The sequence below is a fragment of the Microcaecilia unicolor genome, chromosome 14 (assembly GCF_901765095.1).
Source record: "Microcaecilia unicolor chromosome 14, aMicUni1.1, whole genome shotgun sequence".
NCBI lineage: Eukaryota > Metazoa > Chordata > Amphibia > Gymnophiona > Siphonopidae > Microcaecilia > Microcaecilia unicolor.
In genome coordinates, this window is record NC_044044.1 from 27,728,894 (window position 1) to 27,750,303 (window position 21,410).

General features: G+C 43.9%; 2 protein-coding genes across 3 annotated transcripts in view; both read right to left on the reverse strand.

The window, feature by feature from the left end:
- CHD8 (chromodomain helicase DNA binding protein 8) overlaps window positions 1–12,824 on the reverse strand; it is a 71,639-nt gene extending 58,815 nt beyond the window's left edge. Inside the window, exon 1 of one of the 2 annotated variants that reach the window (XM_030187019.1) lies at window positions 12,738–12,824. The gene's annotated coding sequence lies outside the window, so the exon portion shown is untranslated. Of the gene's footprint in view, window positions 1–503; window positions 564–12,737 lie in introns of those variants that run through there. The other variant, XM_030187020.1, reaches the window with a different exon arrangement.
- Window positions 12,825–14,677: 1,853 nt separating this feature from the next.
- On the reverse strand, window positions 14,678–21,344 carry RAB2B (RAB2B, member RAS oncogene family). Its single transcript, XM_030187483.1, has 8 exons — window positions 20,981–21,344; window positions 20,260–20,331; window positions 19,967–20,034; window positions 19,522–19,604; window positions 18,887–18,979; window positions 18,395–18,506; window positions 18,001–18,069; window positions 14,678–17,873 (listed from the first exon to the last, which is right to left on the reverse strand). The coding sequence occupies exons 1-8, from the start codon at window positions 21,024–21,026 to the stop codon at window positions 17,769–17,771; spliced, it is 648 nt and encodes a 215-aa protein (XP_030043343.1). The 5' UTR covers window positions 21,027–21,344; the 3' UTR covers window positions 14,678–17,768.
- Between the last annotated feature and the right edge of the window lie 66 nt (window positions 21,345–21,410).

Genomic DNA, 21,410 nt, shown 5'->3' on the forward strand with positions numbered 1-21,410 from the left:
CACTTCACAAGAAGAGAGTGACAACATTTACAAGCATTATATAATAAATACACATGTAAAAGTCCTTGCTAGGGTCTGCTGTATACAGCTCATTCTGATCATGCAATGCCAGCAGAGAGCCAAGATAATTCTGCAAGGCCTATATGTACACAATGCCTTCCAGGGGGAGAGATCTGATTTTATACACATATACTATATATGCACTATTTTATATATATAAGGCCGGATCTTTTCAAGCCCTCCAGGGGCCAGATCATCACCTATCTACACAATATCTTCATTTTTCCGCCTAACCACGTTCAAAGCACTGATGCGATGCCACTAGGAGGGGGGTGGGGGGGGGGGGGGTGGAATAAGCAATGCAGGAAGTGTTGTGCGGGAGGGGGGGGGGGGAGGAGCAGATAGTTCTATGCAAGGGGGGAGGGGGGAATGTTTCAGTTCCTGCTTCTGAACTGGGGGGGGGGGGAGAAGCTCCTAGTAAACCCCCTCCCCTTCCCATTTACCTGTCCTGCAGGGGTTAAACACATGATCCCGCTGTCCAAGGGTGCAGATAACCACACCACCACCACCAGCAGCAGCCGCCTCCTCCAACCAGCCATCTTGGCCCCCCTCCCCCCCTCTAGAGTCGCGCGCCGCTCCAACCCCGGGCTCCGCCCCTTAGCAACGCCACCTTCATTGGCGACTACCAGCCGGGGCGCCCTCCAGCCCGCTCATTGGCCGCCGAAAGCCGTCAGTCCAAGTTACGCGGCCTACACGCGCCCCGCCCCCCATTTCCTGCGGACGGCGAAAGAAAGAAAGAAAGAAAGAGAAGGGGGTGGAGCCAAAGGAGGGAACAGACGGGCAAGCAGGAGTGGTTGAGAGCACGCGCCTTTTAAATCATAAAACCTGCTGCTGCGGCCCAGGCCGGCTCGAAGCCTGCCTTTAAGTTGCTCACAGGCTCTGTCCTGAATGAACACATCTGAAAACCAGATGCAAAGTTAATGGGTGACATGGACCTGGCTGATGATAATAAGCACACACGGGTCAGGGGGATGTGCAGGGAGTTTAAAAGGTTGACCCAGTGGTTCTGAACCTAGACACCAAGATTGTTTCCAAGGTGCCCATGATGATAAATATTCTTCAGATACTTGCATGCACACTTTCCATATCCTTAGCTTAATCTGCATGTTCTGAATTAACTAGCCACGGGCGAGTACTGCAGCCCTCCTCTCTCCCCTGGCCTCACCCCGTCCACCAATCCTCCCCCCCCACCCCCCCATATCCAGCGACCCTCCTCTTTCCCTTGGCCTCCCCCCTCCCCCCATGACCAAGCAACCCTCCTCTGTGCCCTGCTCTCACCCCAAGTCCAGCAACCATGGCCTCTCCCCCCCCAGTCCAGCTACCCTTATCGCCGCCGCTCCCTCCCCCCTCCGTGCCGGGCCCCCTGCACTGACCTGACGGCGCCTCTCACCTCCGTGTGAAAGCGCTACAGGCAGCAGCAGATCGCTCTGCTGCTGCCTGCAGCGCTTCTACACGGAGGTGAAAGGCGCTGTCGGGTCAGTGCAGGGGGCCCAATACGGAGGGGGGATTGGGGGGGGAGGTTCTTTTGCGCGATGTTCCTTTCCAAGCGGCGGTGTCCGACAATTCGACTCAGTCTCCCTCTCTGTTCCGCCCTCTGACGTCTTGACGCGAGGGCGGGACAGAGAGGGAAGTCTGTACTGCGCATTTGCAAGTGAGTACGGTCACTTGCCATTTATATGTTTGATTTAATAAACAAAGCCTACTTGTGAGAGTGGAGGAGTAACCTAGTGGTTAGTGCAGCGTACTTTGATCCTGGGGAACTGGGTTCAACTCCCAATGCAGCTCCTTGTGACTGTGGGCAAGTCACTTAACCCTCCATTGCCCCAGGAATAAGTATCTGTATAAATGTAGTTGCAAAATACCACAGAAAGGCGGTATATCGAGTCCCATTTCCCTTTCCCCCTTTAAGAATCACAACGGAGAACCATTAGTTTCAACCCAGTTCTTCCAAGGCCAGCAAATGATTTTCTTAATTGTTTGTGGTACCTGAAATCCTTGTATATTCCCATGGGAACTCAAGACCTAGCAGCACCTTTGCACAAAATGTGTCATACCATTTCTGTACTGCATGTTACATATGCTTCAATTTATTTACAAACATGCTTTTTGTAAATTAATAGCAGACAATTCAAATATAAAAAACAAAATTACACAACATACACATAAGCATGGATTAATGAGACAAAGACAACATGGATTTAGTGATGGGAAATCTTGCCTCACTAATCTAGTACATTTCTTTGAAGGGGCGAACAAACATGTGGATAAAGGTGAGCTGGTTGATACTGTGTATCTGGATTTTCAAAAGGCATTTGACAAAGTACCTCATGAAAGACTCCAAAGGAAATTGGAAAGTCATGGAATAGGAGGTAGTATTCTATTGTGGATTAAAAACTGGTTAAAGGAACTATTCATACTGTACACCGCCTTGAGTGAATTCCTTCAAAAAGGTGGTAAATAAAGAAAGAAAGAAAGAAAAACAGAGAGTAAGGTTAAATGGTCAGTATTCTCAATGGAGAAGGGTTCATAGTGGGATTTTGCAGGGGTCTGTAGTGGACCACTGATTTTTAACATATTTATAAATGATCTAGATATGGAAATAACTAGCAAGGCAATTAAATTTGCCGACACAAAGTTATTCAAAGTTGTTAAATCGCAAGAGGATTGTGAAAAATTGCAAGAGGACCTTACGAGACTGGGCATCCAAAGGTAAATGACGTTTAATGTGAGCAAGTGCAAAGTGATGCATGTGGGAAAGAGGAACCCGAACTATAGCTACGTGGTGCAAGGTTCTGCATTAGAAGTCACAGACCAGGAAAAGGATCTAGACAATACTTTGAAACCCTCTGCTTAGTGTGCTGCTCCGAAAGCAAATAGAATGTTAGGTATTATTAGGAAAGGAATGGAAAATAAAAACGAGAATGTCATAATACCTTTCTATCGCTCCATGGTGCGACTGCACCTTGAATACCGTGTGCAATTCTGGTCACCGCATCTCAAAAAGATATAGTGGAATTAGAAAAGGTACAGAGAAAGAGGATGAAAATGTTAAGGTGGATGGGATTACTTCCCTATGAGGAAGGCTGAAATGGCTAGGGCTCCTCAGCTTGGATAAAAGACGGCTGAAGGGAGATATGACAGATGTATATAAAATAATGAGTGGAGTGGAACGGGTAGGCGTGACTCGCTTGTTTACTCTTTCCAAAAATACTAGGACAAGGGCGCATGCAATTAAGCTACAAAGCAGTAAATTTAAACCAAATCGGAGAAACTATTTCTTCCCCCAACGTGTAATTAAACTCTGGCCTTTGTTGCCAGAGAATGTGGTAAAAGCAGTTAGCTTAATGGGGTTTAAAAAAGGTTTGTATATCTTCCTAAAAGAAAAATCCATAAGCCAAATATTAAAATGGACTTGGGAAAATCCACTGCTTATTTCTAGGATAAGCAGCATAAAATGTATTGTACTGTTTTGGGATCTTGCCAGCTACTTGTGACCTGGATTGGCCACTGTTGGAAACAAGATACTGGGCTGGATGGACCTTCGGTCTGTCCCAATATGGCAACACTTACTGTATGTACTTATCAATATGTAAAATGTAACACAGTGTGATTACCCCTTCATTTCAAAAAAATCTAGTCTTACCCTCCCCTCTCATTCTCTACACATCAGATTCAAGGAATAATAAACTGCGGTAGAATTATAATTTTGTTAGAGCACCCATTATAAAGCTTTTGAAAACATAGTTTAAATGCTTGAGAATCAGTGTATCCACCTCTGGCCTACAGGGCCTTAGAATGTAATAGCTTCCAAGGGACAAAAGAAATTAGGAACACTATTAGGACGTTAGAGTAACCGAAGCTATGCATATGTATTTTATTTATTTTATTTATTGCATTTGTATCCCACATTTTCCCACCTATTTGCGGGTTCAGTGTAGCAGGGTCAAGTATGTGTTTAACTTCTAAAATACAAATCAGTCACCCTTATTGATACATTATGATCTAAATAAATGTAGTCAGCGGTTATAAATCGATAGATACATCTTTCCCTTGACTCTTGTAACTTTGTACGCTTTATTAGATGTACTGTACGCAGAATGTTTATTTCTCTTCCTCTCTCATTCTTTTGAATTGGCTTCTGGAAAACTTTAATATCATTTGTTTTACAAGTTCAAAACAAACAAACAAACAAACTGTATTGTAACAAAGCAACTCCCCCAGAATTACATAGAGAGGGATGAAGAATCAAATTGCTCGCATTGCTACAAAGTCAAAAGGTTCTTTTTACTCTCAGACTTTGAATATGTGGTCTGTGCATGTTATTCTTGATTGGGGGGTGCTAAGTCCAGTGCAAATAACTCTTCCCCAGACACATACAAGGAATGTTCTCAATATTGGGGGTGCTCAAGCACCCCCCCCCCCCCCCCCCAGAGCCGGCTCCTATGCTGGGACACAGACAGACAAAGGCACATAACGAGCAACACGCATTGCTGAAGAAAGAGAAGCTCCCCCAGTAATGTCTTCGCTGTCTCCTAAATACCACATGACACCACCACTAACATATCAGGTTTTCATAAAGAGCAAATCCAAGAAGAATCCCATGGTATTTTTTTGTTGGGGGGGGGAGGGGGGTACCCATGTATATGGCTTATGAGCCATATACTCTACTGATATGCAGATATTTCACCGAATCTGTAGAAATGTGACATACAACAGGTTAGGAAAAATGTACAAGTAGAATCCATGATTATGATATCTGAAAAATATGGCCTGTAAGCGAAACAAAATAAATCAACCATGGAGGAATTCTGGACTGGTCTGATAGGATAAAGGAAAAAAAAGTTAATCAGGTAAGACACAACTTTTCCTTCCATAATATCCTATCAGACCAGTCCAGACCAATGGGATATAGCAAAACATAAGAAATGTGGAGACGGTCAAAGTGCAACCAAGGAAGTGTGTAAAACACTGAGGAGTCATCGGACTGCCGTTAGCACAGCTAGTGGTTCGCTGTATCGTCTTGGCATTTAAGGAGCTTTGAGGACATATTGTGTCATCGTTCCCACTATCAAGATAAGCATTAAATTTGATCATCAGTAATGATTCAATGAGGGACTAGATGCAGGGGAATGTTGGGGGCTGATGTATGTATGTAGGAATGCAGGAATTATGTATGAGGGAAACATAGGTTGTGATTTGGTGGATATATATATATATATTTTAATAAGACTTTGGAATAAGTAAGATTCAATAATAAAGTTTTGTACATGGCATAGTTGCTGTGTAATGTTTAAATCTCTGACCAGCACATACAGTCAGTAACCATGAACCTTCAAAGAACCCATCCTGCCCTGTCCAGCGCTTCAATCCCTCCTCTCTTCTTCCCCTTGGTCTTTCTATCCTCAGTTCTACAGAATTTTAAAAAAAGTCATGTACCTTGAATTATGAGGCCTAGACCATCCATTTATTTAATATGCAACATTATATGTACTGGTATATATCTATACTAGTAAAAAAGCCCCGTTTCTGATGCAAATGAAACGGGGGCTAGCAATGTTTTCTTCTGTGTGCATGTCCCTGCCCTCTGCCCTCTCTCCCCTCCCCCCTCTGAGTCCCTCACTGTTACAGAGCCAGCGATTTGAGTGCTCTGCTGTTTTCCTTCACTGACTGTGTTAAAGAGAGGGCGGGGCAGACACTCATGGGGAAACCGGATATCTCGCCCCCTTCACACTTCCGGCTGGAGGCTTCATAGAACGTTGGTGTTGCTTTTTATATAGAGAGATATGTTTTAGGGCCCTGTTTACTAAGCTGTGCTGTAGGTGTGCTTGCATTTTTATCAGAACGCACTAATGCTAGAGACACCCGTATATTCCTATGGATATCGATAGCGTTAGTGCACGCTGAAAAGTGCAAGTGCACTTTAGTAAACAGGGCCCTTACCGTTTTATTTGGCCTTTACGTTGTTATTGCTTGATTTTTTTTTTTTTTTTTAATTTAAAAAGAATTTGTATATACTGTCTCAGTCATGTAAAGTTTACATTAACGTAAAACCCATCAATACAGTGGGAATAAAACAATCATATTTAAACCACCTTATAAATAAAATAATAAAATAATCAACCAAAATAATTTTTATTTGTTACATTTGTATCCCACATTTTCCCACCTATTGCAGGCTCAATGTGGCTTACATAGTACCGTAAAGGCGTTCGCCAATTCCGGTATGAACAAACACAGTAATGTTGTGGTAGAATAAGGTTCGGGTGTACAGACACATTAGGGAATCGTAGAGAGGAAGAGTTATATGTCCAGTACGAGCTTTGGTTTTGTTGTGTCGCAGGGTACAGGCATTTAAGTTGGGTTGGTAGGGTATGCCTTTTTGAACAGGTTAGTTTGTAATGATTTCCGGAAGTTTAGGTGATCATAAGTTGTTTTCACAGCTTTTGGTAATGTGTTTCATAGTTCCATAGGGAGGGTATAATCTGGGGTGTTTATGTTTGTGGGTTTGTTCGTATTGTATTGGGATGAGATAGTGTGTTTTTTCTGTGTTGAGTTTTAGTTGAAATGCGTTTGCCCATGAGTCCATGTTATTCAAGCTGAGCTTGATTTCGTTGGTGATTTCTGTCAGATCACGTTTGTAAGGAATGCATTTTGTGACATTGTCTGCATAGATGAAAGGGTTAAGGCCTTGGTTGGATAAGGATTTGGCTAGTGGGTCATCATTAGGTTCAAAAAGGATCAGTGATGGTGGTGATCCTTGAGGTACTCTGCATTCTATGTTTGAGCTTGATTTCACTTGATATGTTCTAATGGTTAGGAAACCCTTGATCCAACTAAGTATGTGTCCACCAATCCAGAAGTAATCTAGGAGTCTTAGTAGTATTTTATGGTTTACCATGTCGAACGCACTGGACATGTCGAATTGGAGAAATATGCTTTTGCCTGTTGTTATTTCCTGCTTGAATTTGGCTAGGAGGGTAATTAGTACTGTTTCAGTGCTATGGAGGGGGCAAAATCCTGATTATGATTCATGTAATATTGTGAATTTGTTTATATAAATCAGTAAGTTGTTTGGTTACCATGCTTTCCATCAGTTTGACGACCAGTGGGATTGATGCTACTGGGCGGTAGTTAATGATTTCGTTTGATTTTTTTCTTGGGATCTTTTTGTATTGGGGTGAGTAGGATGTTGCCATTTTCCTTAGGGAAGAGACCTTGTTGATGCATGTAGTTTAAGTGGGATGTAAGGTCTGCTGTGAAGCGGTGGGGGGCAGATTTTATTAGGTAGCTGGGGCAGGTATCTAATTTACAGTGAGAGTTGGAACCTATTAAATCGTCTGGGTGACTGTTTCCATGGTGAGGAGAGCAAAGTTTGACCAGGTTCAGTCCGCTGGGTATTCACCAGGGGGTGGGTCCAAGCCAGTGATGAAATTTTCAATATCGGTGTTGTCCTGAGGTAGTGTGTTACGTAGGTTTGCAATTTTTTCATTGACGTATTTAGCAAGGTTGTCTGCAGATGGGATGTCTGTATTGGTTGTGGTGACCGAGGTGATGTCTAGTAGTTTGTTCACGAGTTGGTATAATTTCTTTGTGTCTTTGTAATCTGGCCCTATTTTAGTTTTATAGTATGACCTTTTGGTCTGTCTTATTGCGTATTTGTATTTTCTTTGTATTTGTTTCCATGCGTCGCGTGTGTGTTCGTCTTTTATTTTTTTTCCAAGATCGTTCGAGTTTACTGGATTGTGTTTTTATTTTTTTCAGTACTTCGTTGAACCACGGTATTGAGTTATGCCTACACGAGGTTCTTGTTCATAAGGGTGCTATTTCGTCCAGTATGCTTCTGCATCTTTTATCCCATTCTGACAGGTAGTATATAGAGTCCGTTTGTGCTGTCCATTCGTTTTTGTATATCTGTTGCCAGAATGTTTCCGAGTCTATTTGGCCTCTTGTGCTGTAGGTTGTGTTCTCGTATACGGTGTGAACCCTTTTTCTGCCATTTTAGGGATAGGTTTAGTTTGTACTGGTCGGTCCATGGTGTTTCTGTCCATTTAATTTCTGTTATTATTAGGTTCTGGTCTGTGGACAGATTGTGTGAGATGAGGTTGAGTGTGTGCCCTTTGACATGGGTTGCTTGCATGTGTGGCCATTTAAGATCCCATGAGTGGAGGAATTCCTTGCATTCTCATGTGTTGGTAGAGTTTGGGTCTTCTAAGTGGAGGTTAATGTCTCCTATTACTAGTATATTGAAGTTGGTTACACAAGTGTTTGAAATGAAGTCCATGAAGTTGGTCTGGCCTTCGTTCCAATTACCTGGAGGTCTGTAAAACAAAACACAATTCACACGATCGCGTAGGGTTTTGCTGTGAATTCTGATTGAGGCAATTTCAAGTTGAGGTGTTATGGACTCGGCAGTGGTTTTGGTGGTAAAGTGGGACTGATAGATTAGTGCTATGCCTCCACCTCTCTTTTCTTTTCTGGTCCAGTGTGTGATTTTGTATCCTAGAGGGCACAGGTCTAGGATTATAGGGTCCTTTTGGTCATGGATCCAAGTTTCAGTGATGAAGAGTAGGTCGAGGTTTTCTGACATGATCCAGTCTGTTAGTATTGCTGTTTTATTTACAGCGGATCTGGCGTTGACGTAGCCCACTTGGATTATTTGGAATGGGTCTTCTGTATTTGGTGTTAAGTGGACTTTTGTTAGTTGTCGTTTCTTTGTTGAGGTGAGTTTGTTTGGGCCCTTCTTTCCCTTCTGTTGTGGTTGATCGCATGTAAGTGTTCTTCCTTTGTTTAGGTTGTTAATAGTTTGGTGAGGTGTAGAGTATTTGATCAATCTATGATGACTGTGTAGTATGGGTATGATGTTGTTTCTGCAAGTGGGGTGGTTAGTGTTAAGTGGATCGGTGTTAGGGAGTAGATTATTAGGAGCAGTTTGAGGGTATTCATTATGGTATATATTTCCTGTGGTTTCTATTAAGACCGTGTTGCCCCAATCTGCTCTCCTCACAAGCCTGCCTTCTCCGGTTGATTAAATAACCAGGTTTAAAACAATTTTCTAAATGTAAGATAATTCCATTCCCCTCTCAAAGCTATTTGCTTTGGATGCCTTTCCAGAAATCAATTTAATAGATTAATAAAATAGAATTTTGGAACATAGGGCTAGTGACAGAAGTTATAAATTTCACTTGGCCAATGCTTGTATTGTAAACCACCGAGATAATCTGTGACATGCAGTATGTCAAGTATAATAAACTTGAACTTGGTAACCAAAGAGCCCAAAGCCTCTTTGGAAACTTTAACCTTGGTGATTTTCTTGATTGAACCAGTCAAGGTTCACCATGGCAGTGTTCCAAGGCTTAACAAACTAGGGGCCCTGTTTACTAAGACACGCTGTAGGCGCGCAGTTTTTAGCACGCACTAACACTGGAGACACCCGTAGGAATATATGGATGTCTCTAGAATCAGCATGTGCTAAAAACGCTAGTGCGTCTTAGTAAACAGGGCCCCAGGGGAATTAACCTGCAAATGTATTATACAGACCATGGCAGTGGATAACCTTTCTGGTTAGGGGGGGGGGGCAAACAAATCGGCCTCCACCTCCGTCTACCTGAACTTCCCAGGTGCTGATGCTACGTGGGACAAAACATGTGGATGAACCATGGGTAATACAGACAGAGAGGGTAATACAGTATACAATCAGAGAAACCAAAAGAAAAAAAGCAACACTGGGCCTTCAAGACTAGGACAACAGGAGTACTTTATTAACCGAAGACCCGACACCGGCCGTGTTTCGGCGCCAGTAAGGCGCCTGCCTCAGGGGTCAAATTTGTGAATATTGTAACATATAGATGTCGAGGCGCAAATGCCTTAAGGACAATCAAAATAACTGACTTAGATCTCGCTATAGCGTGAAAAAACGCTGAAGGCGCTGGCTCCAGCAAAGAGCCTTCTCCTGTGTGATCCGAAGGAAATGGCAACCTCAGACCTCGAGGGCTGCAACCCTGTTGGGTTTTCAGATCGCCCCAATGGAGGCAGTGTATGCAAATATAACTCATGCATATTTTTTCGGGAAGCCACTCAACACTTGAAGGCTGTCACCTCACTCAGAACAACTGCAAAATGCTGATCTAGACCTGGTTTTGCCCCTTTGCATGTAGATTGTAAGCTCTGTCGGGCAGGGACTGTCTCTTCATTTTCAAGTGTATAGCGCTGCGTACGTCTAGTAGCGCTATAGAAATGATAAGTAGTAGTAGTAGTACAGCAACACAGTCCTTTGAAAACTGAACTGTAACTCCGTACATACGTTGGCATCTTCAGGGTGAGGTAAGGTGACAAGCTTACTTCTAACCCCTAGTCAGGCTTCATTCTGAAATACAGTGAGCTAGTCACATCAGGGAGTCTTTGAAACCCTATAAATTAAATTCTACTGCACCGCACTTACTAACGCAGCCACATTGCTTACATAAGAAATAATATAGGCAGAGGGTTTGCATAGATTGCCTAAGCCCATTTCAACCTTATAGAAACAGAACCTGCTTTCCCTCTACGATTACATGAAATATTAGGATTATATCATTTCCAGATCCTCACTAGAGCTAGAGACTAATGCTTTTATTCACCGAGATTCATTTACAGCTCAGAAAGCAAAATGTAACAATATATACAAAACACACATATATATATACATATGTGTTATATACATACACACTTGAAACGCTGCTTAAAATAAATGGGGCAAAATACAGAAGCTATACTAAATAAATGTAAACCCCCAACCCCAATTTTGTTTTTATTCTAATCATTGTTTTAAAAATATGCAACGTCATAAGACACTTGATGTTTTCTATGTCATTTCAAAAGACTTCGCCTCTGTAATACAACATTTTAGGAAACAGAACAGCGATTTCCCCCTTCACAGTTCAATTTTTACATGTTATTTTTGCTTTTTTATTATTATTATTATTTCTCTGCTTCAGAACACTCTTGCAACAGTACTGGGACACATAGGCGCCAACTTTTCAAAATGATTGGGGGGTGCTAAGCCCAGTGCAAATAACTCTTCCCCAATATTGGGGGTGCTCAAGCACCTCCCCCCCCAGAGCCGGCTCCTATGCTGGGACACAGACAGACAAAGGCACATAACGAGCAACACGCATTGCTGAAGAAAGAGAAGATCCCCCAGTAATGTCTTCGCTGTCTCCTAAATACCAAATGACACCACCACTAACATACCAGGTTTTCATAAAGAGCAAATCCAAGAAGACAGAAGGAGCCTCCACGGAAAGTCAAAGCAAAACAGCAAAAGTAGAGGCTGACAAATGCGCAAACCAATAGGGAGATAATATCAAAAGCCAGTTTATTCAGAATATTCATATCAATATCAAGGACCACTACAAGAGAAACTACATTGGCTTCCACTTAAGGAACGCGTTACTTTTAAAGTTTGTACACTAGTCCATAAGATCATCTACGGCGAAGCCCCAGCGTACATGTCTGATCTAATAGACCTACCACCCAGAAACGCTAAAAGATCATCCCGAACACACCTAAACCTCCACTTCCCCACTTGCAAAGGCATGAAATACAAGACGCCGCACGCGTCAACCTTTTCCCACAAGAGCACGCAGGCTTGGAATACACTACCGCGCAACCTGAGAATGATTGACGATCAAGCTTCCTTCCGTAAACTACTAAAGACTCACCTGTTTGAACAAACTTACGGAAAGAGCCAACTCACATAGAGTCCATACTCACTATTCATCAATGCAATTTACATCCACTTTGATCCCTCATCCCAGTCTATCATACACTTATCCACGGAACTATGGACACCATATGTCTTTGTCTAACACTACCCTTTAGCTTCCCATTGTCCCCTTCCAATTATTTCTATGTTGATGTCCCATTGTCATATTCCTAATTTGATATTTGAATGTCTCGTATATCTTTGCACAATGTAATCCATAACCAAATTGTAACAAATGTATTTCTATTATTCATATCCTATTGTAAGCCACACTGAGCCCGCAAAAAGGTGGGAAAATGTGGGATACAAATGCAATAAATAAATAAATAAATATTCTGAACAAACTGGTTTTTGATATTATCGCCCTATTGGTTTGCGTGTTTGTCTGCCTCTACTTTTGCTGTTTTCCTTTTCATAAAGAGCAGGCATGTATTATTATCATTTCTTGCATTTGTATCCCACATTTTCCCACCTCTTTGCAGGCTCAATGTGGCTTATGAATAGTGGAAAGATGAAAGAAAAGTATACATTTAGTATTACAGAGGATCTAGAGTAACTTGATAACTAAGGACATGATGGTAGTTTAAGAAGCAAATGTTGTAAGGCAACCAAATGAATGAGCAGGCGGTTAAAGCCTCTTTCATCACACACTCGTCTCTCTCTCTCTCTCCCCCCTTTTAAATGCCTTTATGACGTCACAGTTGACGGAACCCATTTAAACCCCCGCTCCAGCGGACGTTTCCCCTACCAAAGACGTCAGAGGCTGCTGCTCTGTCGCTTTAAATGCCGATATGACGTCACCGCGCAGCTTTAGATCGTCACGAAAATCATGGTGCGCCCCGGCTCGCTTCTCCTCTGCCCGGTCCAGCGCGTCCCCCGTCCCCCACACCCTCGCTCCTCCCGGCCTCGCTCCCTCGTTAGCCCCCGATCCTACCTTCAAATGAAAGCCTAGGAGGTGGCCGGCAGCGGTACCAATTCATCCAGGTTGCCCGCAGCGGCCCCGGAGCTTCCCTTCCGCCGCGTTCCGCCCCGCCGGAAGCAGGAAGTTGCGTCAGGGGCGGAGGGCGGGATGCAAGCAGAAGTAGAGAGGGAGAGAGAAGTTGCGTCAAAGGGGGGCGGGACGCCGGGACGTCACGCGGGAGAGGAAGAGAAGCTGCTGCCGGAAGTGGTGGTAGCAGAGTAGACTTTTGGAGACATGCTTAAGTAGAGGAGTGTGTTAGTCCACTCTTAAGGTTATCAATAGAAATCAAACCAAATAAAACATGGAAAAGAAAATAAGATGATACCTTTTTTATTGGAACATAACTTAATACATTTCTTGAAGAAATGTATTAAGTTATGTCCAATAAAAAAGGAGACATGCTTGAAAGTAGGATGGGAGGGAGGAGGAGGAGAGACGGGTTGCTGGTGAGATTTGAATACATCGGGCTGGTGATGAGGTTGGGAGTTGCCTTGAGGAGGAGGAGCCTGGATCTATCTCCGGAATCCCTCGCTCTTGCAATTGCACCCGTAGGTGCTTGAGCACCCCAGTATTAAGCAAATATCTTTACTTAGCCCAAGAAGGGGTCTTTTGTGGTGGAGTTAGCCAGTGCATTTTTTTCCTAGCGAAAAAGGTGCAAGGCCACCCTTCAAGGGTGGGGTGAGCACTGAGGGACCAACCCCACAATAGCCAGGGCCCCTGCTGCAACTCGTCACAGGAGCTAAGACAAGGATGAATTTGTGTGTAGAGTCTGAGCTCTTTCATTAAAACTTGGGGCCCGTGGGCCAATTTTAGCAGACCATAGAAAAGGTGCAGGTACTCAGTACCCCCTCAAAAGAAAGCCCTGGATTTAGCGCTCCCAATCATCCTGAAGTTAGCTCTTATGATTGCAGCTGTTTATGTTCATATGCATGCATGGATGGATTTACAGATGGGCAGTACTTTTTTTTTTTTTTTGTTACATTTGTACCCTGTGCTTTTCCACTCATGGCAGGCTCAATGCGACTTACATGGGGCAATGAAGGGTTAAGTGACTTGCCCAGAATCACAAGGAGCTGCCTGTGCCTGAAGTGGGAATCGAACTCAGTTTGTCAGGACCAAAGTCCACCACCCTAACCAGTAGGCCACTCTCCCACATTTTATAGCTTTCTCTGCAATTGCACTCATCCAGTGGCATACCAAGACATGGCATTTTTGTGTGTGTGTGTGGGGGGGGGGGGGGGGGGGGGGGGGGGGTTAGGCCAAAATGGGTGGGCGCACATGACCCCACCAACAAGTAAAATAATCTGAGCTGGCAGGGATCCCCCAAGCCCTGCCAGCTGGATGAGGACCTCCCCCGACCAGCACAAGTCTGCTAGCTGCTGCGCTGTGCATGCTTAGTTTTCAAACATGGACAGTACCACTGGCTGCAAGAAGTAGGAGAATGACCAGCACTGGAAGACCTCTTGGGCTTCAGGAAACTCTACCAGCCATAAGAAAGTTGCTAGAATTTTGGGTGGGCCAGAGCCATGTGGCTACGCTACTGGTTTACACACATGTGGACTTGCACCCTACATTCCTACACTTGCTGCCTTGTAGATTTTACTGCTGTTGTGATTTGGAAAAATAATTTTCCCTTTTAACCTCTTTGAAGATGTCATAAAGCATTCTCTCTTGAAGCACGTTCTACACGTGGAAATGGCATTTATAAAACAGTGTGGATATGTACTTGTAAGCAGTCTGCCTGCAGATGTTCCTGTACTTCCACCAGACTACATTAAAGAACTCCTTAATTAAAGAATTTATCCCTCAAGCATGTCAGTAAAACCTGCAGACACTGAGGATTCACCTTCAGCCCAAATTACCATCCCACCCTCCTACCTCCCTTTAGAAAAAAACAAGCAGAAACAGTGGGGTCTGGACACCTGTAGTTATTTATTATGAACAGGAGCAACATACAGAGCCTTATACACAGCTGGAGTCAGCAGAAACAGAGATGCAAGTTCCTGAAAGATCACTGCACCAATGAAGGCACCAGCACGATGTCTCGGTGATGAGAGAGGCCTAGACCCAAGCCCATTTATTAAAGAGGAAGAGATGGTCTCCCTACTATTCCTGTTTTCTAGCTTAAAAAAAACAAACCCCAGTTTCCGTTGTTTGAAAGATGGCCACCTCTGTTGTAATCCATATAGGGACCATCATGTTTTCCTAATGCTGGTGGTTGCTACTACTCATATGTGACTGTTGTGTAACTGGTGCTTGTCTCAGGGATATTTAGATCATGGCAGAGCCTTTCCCCTACCTACCACTCCCGATGAGAATCGTGGCATTATAAATTACTCTCCACAACCTTGCACCGACACAGCTTGAATTCAAAGAAAAAATAGCCAATAAAAACCCTTTGGGTGTTTCAGTGTGTGTATTTTTTTTTTAATAGAATGAATTAAAATATCTTTCTCAAAATGACAAATACTAAAATGGAAGAGCTCAATGCATGAGCAGGAAAAGTGGGAGGCACTGGTATCGCAGTCAAAGGAATCAGATCTACAACTGATCATTAGAATCAAAGGCCACATTATCAAAATGTTATGAGATAACAGCGGCTTTTCTTCCTCATGATCCTGGGTCACCCCCCCCTCCCAGAATAAATGAGACTCATCACCCACCCCATGCTAGATTTTTTTTGGTCCTCTTTTGCTAGGGCTTGTTTTCATAATCAAGAAAATGGCCTGCAAGACTGGGGGGGGGGGGGGGGGGGGGGTAGAAGAACGGAGGCCCAAATCGTGAGTTAACAATCACCATATGTCTAAAGTGTCTCACTTCTGTCAAATTCCGTTTCTGATCCTATCCCTCAGTGCCCCACACTCATCTGCTATAACACAGGTAGACAGTAATGACTGGAACAATATATAAATCAAGATAAAATACAGATTTTGTGCCCCGTTTACGAAGGTGCGTTAGCATTTTTAACGTGCCTAGGTGCCTATAAGGATACTGTAGGCGCGCGTTAAAACACACGAACGTGCCTATAACGCAGCTTAGTAAACAGGGCCCTTTGTTTGAAAGAGGTATCCTATTATTCCATCCCTCAAGGAACCATCATCAACAACAAATCAATATTTGCTTTGCTAATTCTGTTGCTAGCTCAAACAAACAAACAAAAAAAAAAAAACAATTTAAGATTTCCCCAGGCCCCGTTTTCCATTCTGAATTCTTATTTCATGTATTAAAAGACATTTTAGTTTTTAAATGCTTTAGAAGGCTCTCCTTTCTTAGCTACACTTCCTGTTACAGATTTAAGTATATAGGATACCTGGTGATTGGAACCCCATTCAGGCATTGCACTGATAAACTCAAGAGTATTAATAGAGCAATGGCAGCTGCAAAAGCAGATCAGCATCAGAACACCACAGAGCTGTCACCAATAAAGCACGAATACAGCATAGACTGCTGCTGAGCAGACCTTCATCACAGCACCATACAGGCATATCACTCAGACACAAGCAAGGTGAATACAGCATGGGAGAGAGAAAACGCAAATCATCCTCAGAACCCCCATGCACATATCACATCGACACACAAAGCAGATAGCTGAAGGGTGAACTTAGGAAAGGAGTGTTTAATAAACAACATGCAGTCATAATAAAAAGGTGCACACCTTTGGTTCCAGTCACCTATATAAAATTAAAAAAACAAAAAAAATACAATAATAAAAATGAAAAAAAAAAAAAAAAACAATAAAAAAACGCATAGGTAATAAAATATATTAAGAATAAGAATTAAAAAAATAAAATAAAAACGAGACTAAGAATATGACATACAATTCTGCACAAATAGGAGCCCAGGAAGAGGTGTATAAATATTGGCAGGAATGGAGAGAACACTGGTACTTTACAGAGGCGGGAAAAGGATCTGATGTCTCTGCCAGCCCTGTCTTGTCCCTCATATGAAATCCTTGGATCTCCAACCGTCACTGATCAGGCAGACACAAGAGTGCCTGTTAGTGAAGACATGAAGCATAAAGAAAGCAAGCTCTGTGCCTTTACAAATTATATCCACGTGTGTGTGCGTCTGTGTGTGCTAATTGGTGCTTTAAGCAATGTCTTGTAAGTAAAGGTATACGTATACATACACAAATGGATATATAAATATGCACACACAGATATTACAGACTTTGACCTTGTTTTACTATCTACTTGAATATTCAGACAGATCCTTTTATTTCTAGTATTAGTCTTCCTTTTTTTAAACGCTGCAGGTGTGAAAGCTGGAACGAAGTGACTGTGTGGAGCTCCATCAGGCACCCCTCCCCTTCTTCAGCCTGATGGATGTGGAAGAACAGATGTGCTGACCACTTTTCCACACGATGCTTAATAGTTGCAGGGGGAGGTGGTCACTTTAATGATATAACCCTTTTCATTTCTTTCAGAAGAGGGGCTTGGGGAGTTCCCATCCTTCACTTCAGCTCTGAAAATTCCTGGCCCTGGTAGTCTCTTCCAGACTGTAGAGACAGGATGGGGGTCTACAGAAAGCTCCTGATGCAGAGACAAGAGCTGGGATTTGCCCTGACACTACCATGCTGAAGGAAGAAAGGACAAGAAGGGAACGTGGTGAACATACCATCAGACTCCAAGGAAGGGCCTGATCAGTGGACTTGCTTAGCCAGGACAGCAGACAGTGCGAGGGGAGAAGAGATAGGACGGAACCCCGAGTCTGGGGGCAAAGTGTCAAAGATCCAACAGATATCTGAGGCTTTCTCCCAAGGGGGGAGCCGACTGTCACACAGCCGGTGCTGGAGAGGATAATGGGAGAAGAGCAGCAGCCTTCTGAGTCTCTCCCACTTCTCCTCCCCAGAGGAAGCAGAGTATCACAGCTCCTGTGATGAGAACAGGTGGCAAGTAGAGATCAGCAGCAGCCTGAATCCTCCCCAGGTGGGAGCAAAGTATCAGAGGTTGAGGTCCAGCTCTAGGGATGACAGGGGGAGAGGATATGAGGGGAAGAGTGGGATCAGCAGCAGCCTGAATCTCCCCCTCCCCCCTGCGGGTTCTGCCGGGCTCCAGGTCCCAGTGGCTGTGATATGGACTGCTGAGGGCCAATCTTTATCCCATTAGCCTGTGGAGAAAACAGCAAGAAAGAGAACAAGATGGATGTGTCTCTTGAGATTTAAGATGTACTCACAGTAATAGAATGTAATCTCCTCTATGTCTAATACCCCCTCCGCCCCCCCAACACGAGCTACCTCGTTGTTGACATCAAACAGGCCTTGCTGGATCTTCTTGTAGATTTCTTTGGCTGTATCAATAAAAGCCTGACAGGGAAAGAAAACAAATACCATAAGCAAACAGAAACAGGGAGAGTGTGTATTCTGCACAAGGATCCTAAGCCCTGCCCTAGTCAGACAAATCACTGGACCTATCAAGTCACTGTTCATCTTCTCCTATCATCTTCCTTACAACACCCTTCTGCCCCCCCCCCCCCATGTCTCACTTTCCCCCTCATCTCATTTACTTCTTCCTCACCCATTATTTCCCTGCTTCCTTACACCTCCTCCACCCAGAACATAGTCCATACTTCCATTTCCTGCACTCCGTCATCCCCATACCCCCTTGCCAGGCCTTCATCCCCTTCCTCACCTCCTCCACATTGGAGGCCGTCTTGGCTGAAGTCTCCATAAAAACAAGCCCATGCTCACGGGCAAATGCCTCGCCCTCTTCCTTCCGCACGTCCCGCCTTGACTCCAGATCACTTTGTGCAACGGCCGGTGATAAAACAGGAGGAAGTGGGAGTAGGAGGTAGGAACCATTAATTAACAAGAACTCAGGTTGAATCACAGTATGAACAGTGAAAAAGACTCCAGCATATTTCCTTAAGCTAAGACAAAAATAATTGCTGCCTTGCTGCACTTATAACATGTTTACCAAATTAATTTGAAGTGTTTTTGCCCAGAAAAGTGATACAACTAACAAATCCATTTTGCTTCCATCCAATGATTTTGCTTCTCATTTTCATGGTTGTTCCTCTCACCTAGTTCATTCCCTCTCTTCTCACATCACTCTGTCCTTTCCCCACCCCACTTCTTTCCTTTCTCTTCTCTATCTCATCCTTCTTCAGTCACGTCTCCTCACCTCTTGTTCCCAATCAGCATGATCACCATGTTGGAACTGGAGTGCTGTCGAGCATCTTCTAGCCATGACGTCAAGTGATTGAAAGTCTCACGTCTGGGGCATAGAAAGACAGAGGTATGGAAGTATAAAAACTGTTCACTGTAGATTCTGAAAAGGTACTCCCTCCCCCCTCCCACAATTTCAGAAAACCTCAATAAAGGAGTCCGAGAGCCCTGTCTCACTCCCTCAGCTCGGCCTCCCATCCCAGTGCAGTAAGAATTAATTTAGTTCAAGCGAATAACTCCAAGGAGGCTGATGGTGCAGTTAGGTGGAGCTCCCAACTCCATGCTTCTAGTGAGTTTCAAAGTCATGTGGCTTGTGATCCTACTCATATGGCACTTCAGTGCTGCTGGGAATTAGGCAATGAGCATTAGCAGGAGACATGCGATGTTACAAAGCCCTTATCCTGCTGTAACATAAATAAATAAATAAAAATTGTTGGCTCCCTCCTCCCTCACCAGCACCCATGACACTCTTCCAAGGATTCTGCTGGCTCTGAGGTCCTGGGTAATGTGGTTTTCAGGGTTTTTTTTTTCCCCTTAAACACTTCCTCCATGTGCAGATCCTTGTTAACAGACACTAAGTGTAGAACTCACCTTGTGATATCATAAACAAGCAGGGCCCCAGCTGCACCTCGATAATAAGATCGTGTGATGGAGCGGAATGACTCTTGTCCAGCCTTACGGGTCCCAGTGAGGAGCAGAAAAAGAGAAAAGCTGTCACTCATTGTGGCTATAAAAGTACAGAGACTGTTCTATATCTCTGGGCTTGTTCCCCGAGTCCTCTAATTCTAGAGATGACAAATTCTGAATCCCTCCATTCATCACCTAAGCCTATTGGTTCAAGAGGCAACAGGCTAGTTTTCTAGTTCTGGAAGTAACAAGACTCTATATTGTTGCACCCATCCCCTAAACCATCTAGTCTAGGGTGACAGGTTCTGTACTCTTGTTTCAGTCTCCCAATATATTCTTCCTGCTACTCCCTGTCCCACTCAAGTATGCTCCTAGGGCAGATCTGAATGATGGTCCTCTGATCTCTTACCGTGTCCCAGATCTGCAGTTTGATTTGTTTTCCATCAATATTGATCATGCGGGCTCCAAACTCAACACCTGCAAAAGGGAGATTAGAATGAAAGAAGATGGCGAGACATTTTCTGCGACACACTAAGAACAAGGGGAGAAGCTGAAGTCAGGGGACAAATATTTGAAATATGATTTTTTAACATGAGATCAGAAAAAAAAAGCCCCATCCACTCTATCCAATTCTTATCAGTAATGCTGTTGGCAAATCCCAGGAAGCTGGGTAACCCTTTACCTCATCGGGATGAAGCTTACCAATAGTGAGGTCATGGACAGGCTGGAATCTCTTATCTGTGAACTGGAGAAGGAGGCAGGATTTCCCCACACCTGGGAAAGTGAAAAATACATACACCTGCAATACAGCTACTGCCACAAGAATATCATTTAGAATACATATTTTTTAACGGCGAGTAGGTTTCTACCATACCCCTCATTGATAACACTATAAGCCACTTTAATTCGGATTACTTGCAGTGATAAACGACTATATTTATTTTATTTACCGCCTTTTTGAAGGAACTCACCCAAGGCGGCGCATTATAGACCCCTTTATCCTGCTCCTCTGACATGCAACATTATTATTAGCATTTGTATAGCACTACCAGACGCACGCAGCGCTGAACACCTGATACAAAGAGACGGTCCCTGCTCAAAAGAGCTTACAATCTAACTAATACAGACAGACAAGACAGCTACGGGTGAGGGAAGTAATGGGTGAGAAGGGCGGAAGGGGCAAGGGGAGGGCAATTGTGGCTAATGTTAATTGTAACATCACTATTAACTCCTATTACCTCTGATTATTTCCCTACAATAAATCACAAACGTATAAACCCCTTTATGTCTGATCTCTGCCCTGTGAAATGTGGTGGTTTGATTCCTATGTGAAGATGTAACACCACAATGATCCTCCTCCCACCCCCCACATATATGACTACACTATAACCCCTTTATCTTGATCCTCTCCTCCCCCTCGTACCGGTGTCCCCGATAATTATGTATTTGAAGAGGAAGGCGTAAGACATGGCAGTGATTCAGGACCTCCTGGCACCGGTTCCTTCCCTCTTCTGTGGTCCCAATCCGATCCCGGTTCTGTCTCTGAGCTGCTACGGCCGCTCCCGCTGAGTGTTCTCCAAATCAGCCCCCTCGAGAGACGCTCTAGCCCGAACCTCAGTATACAAAAGCTGTAGGATTTCCACTGCTCCCAGCGACGCTCTATCCGAAGGCACCTCGATAGCATCACGACTGCGCCCGGGGACACTCTAGCCGGAGCTACCGTACTCTAAGGCTGTAGTTTCTACTGCTCCCATTGATGCTCTAGCCACCGCTTCCGTACACTGCTCTAAAAACTCTACTGCTCCTCCCGGAAACGCAACCCCTCAAGCATCACAAGGAACCTCGACTTTTTT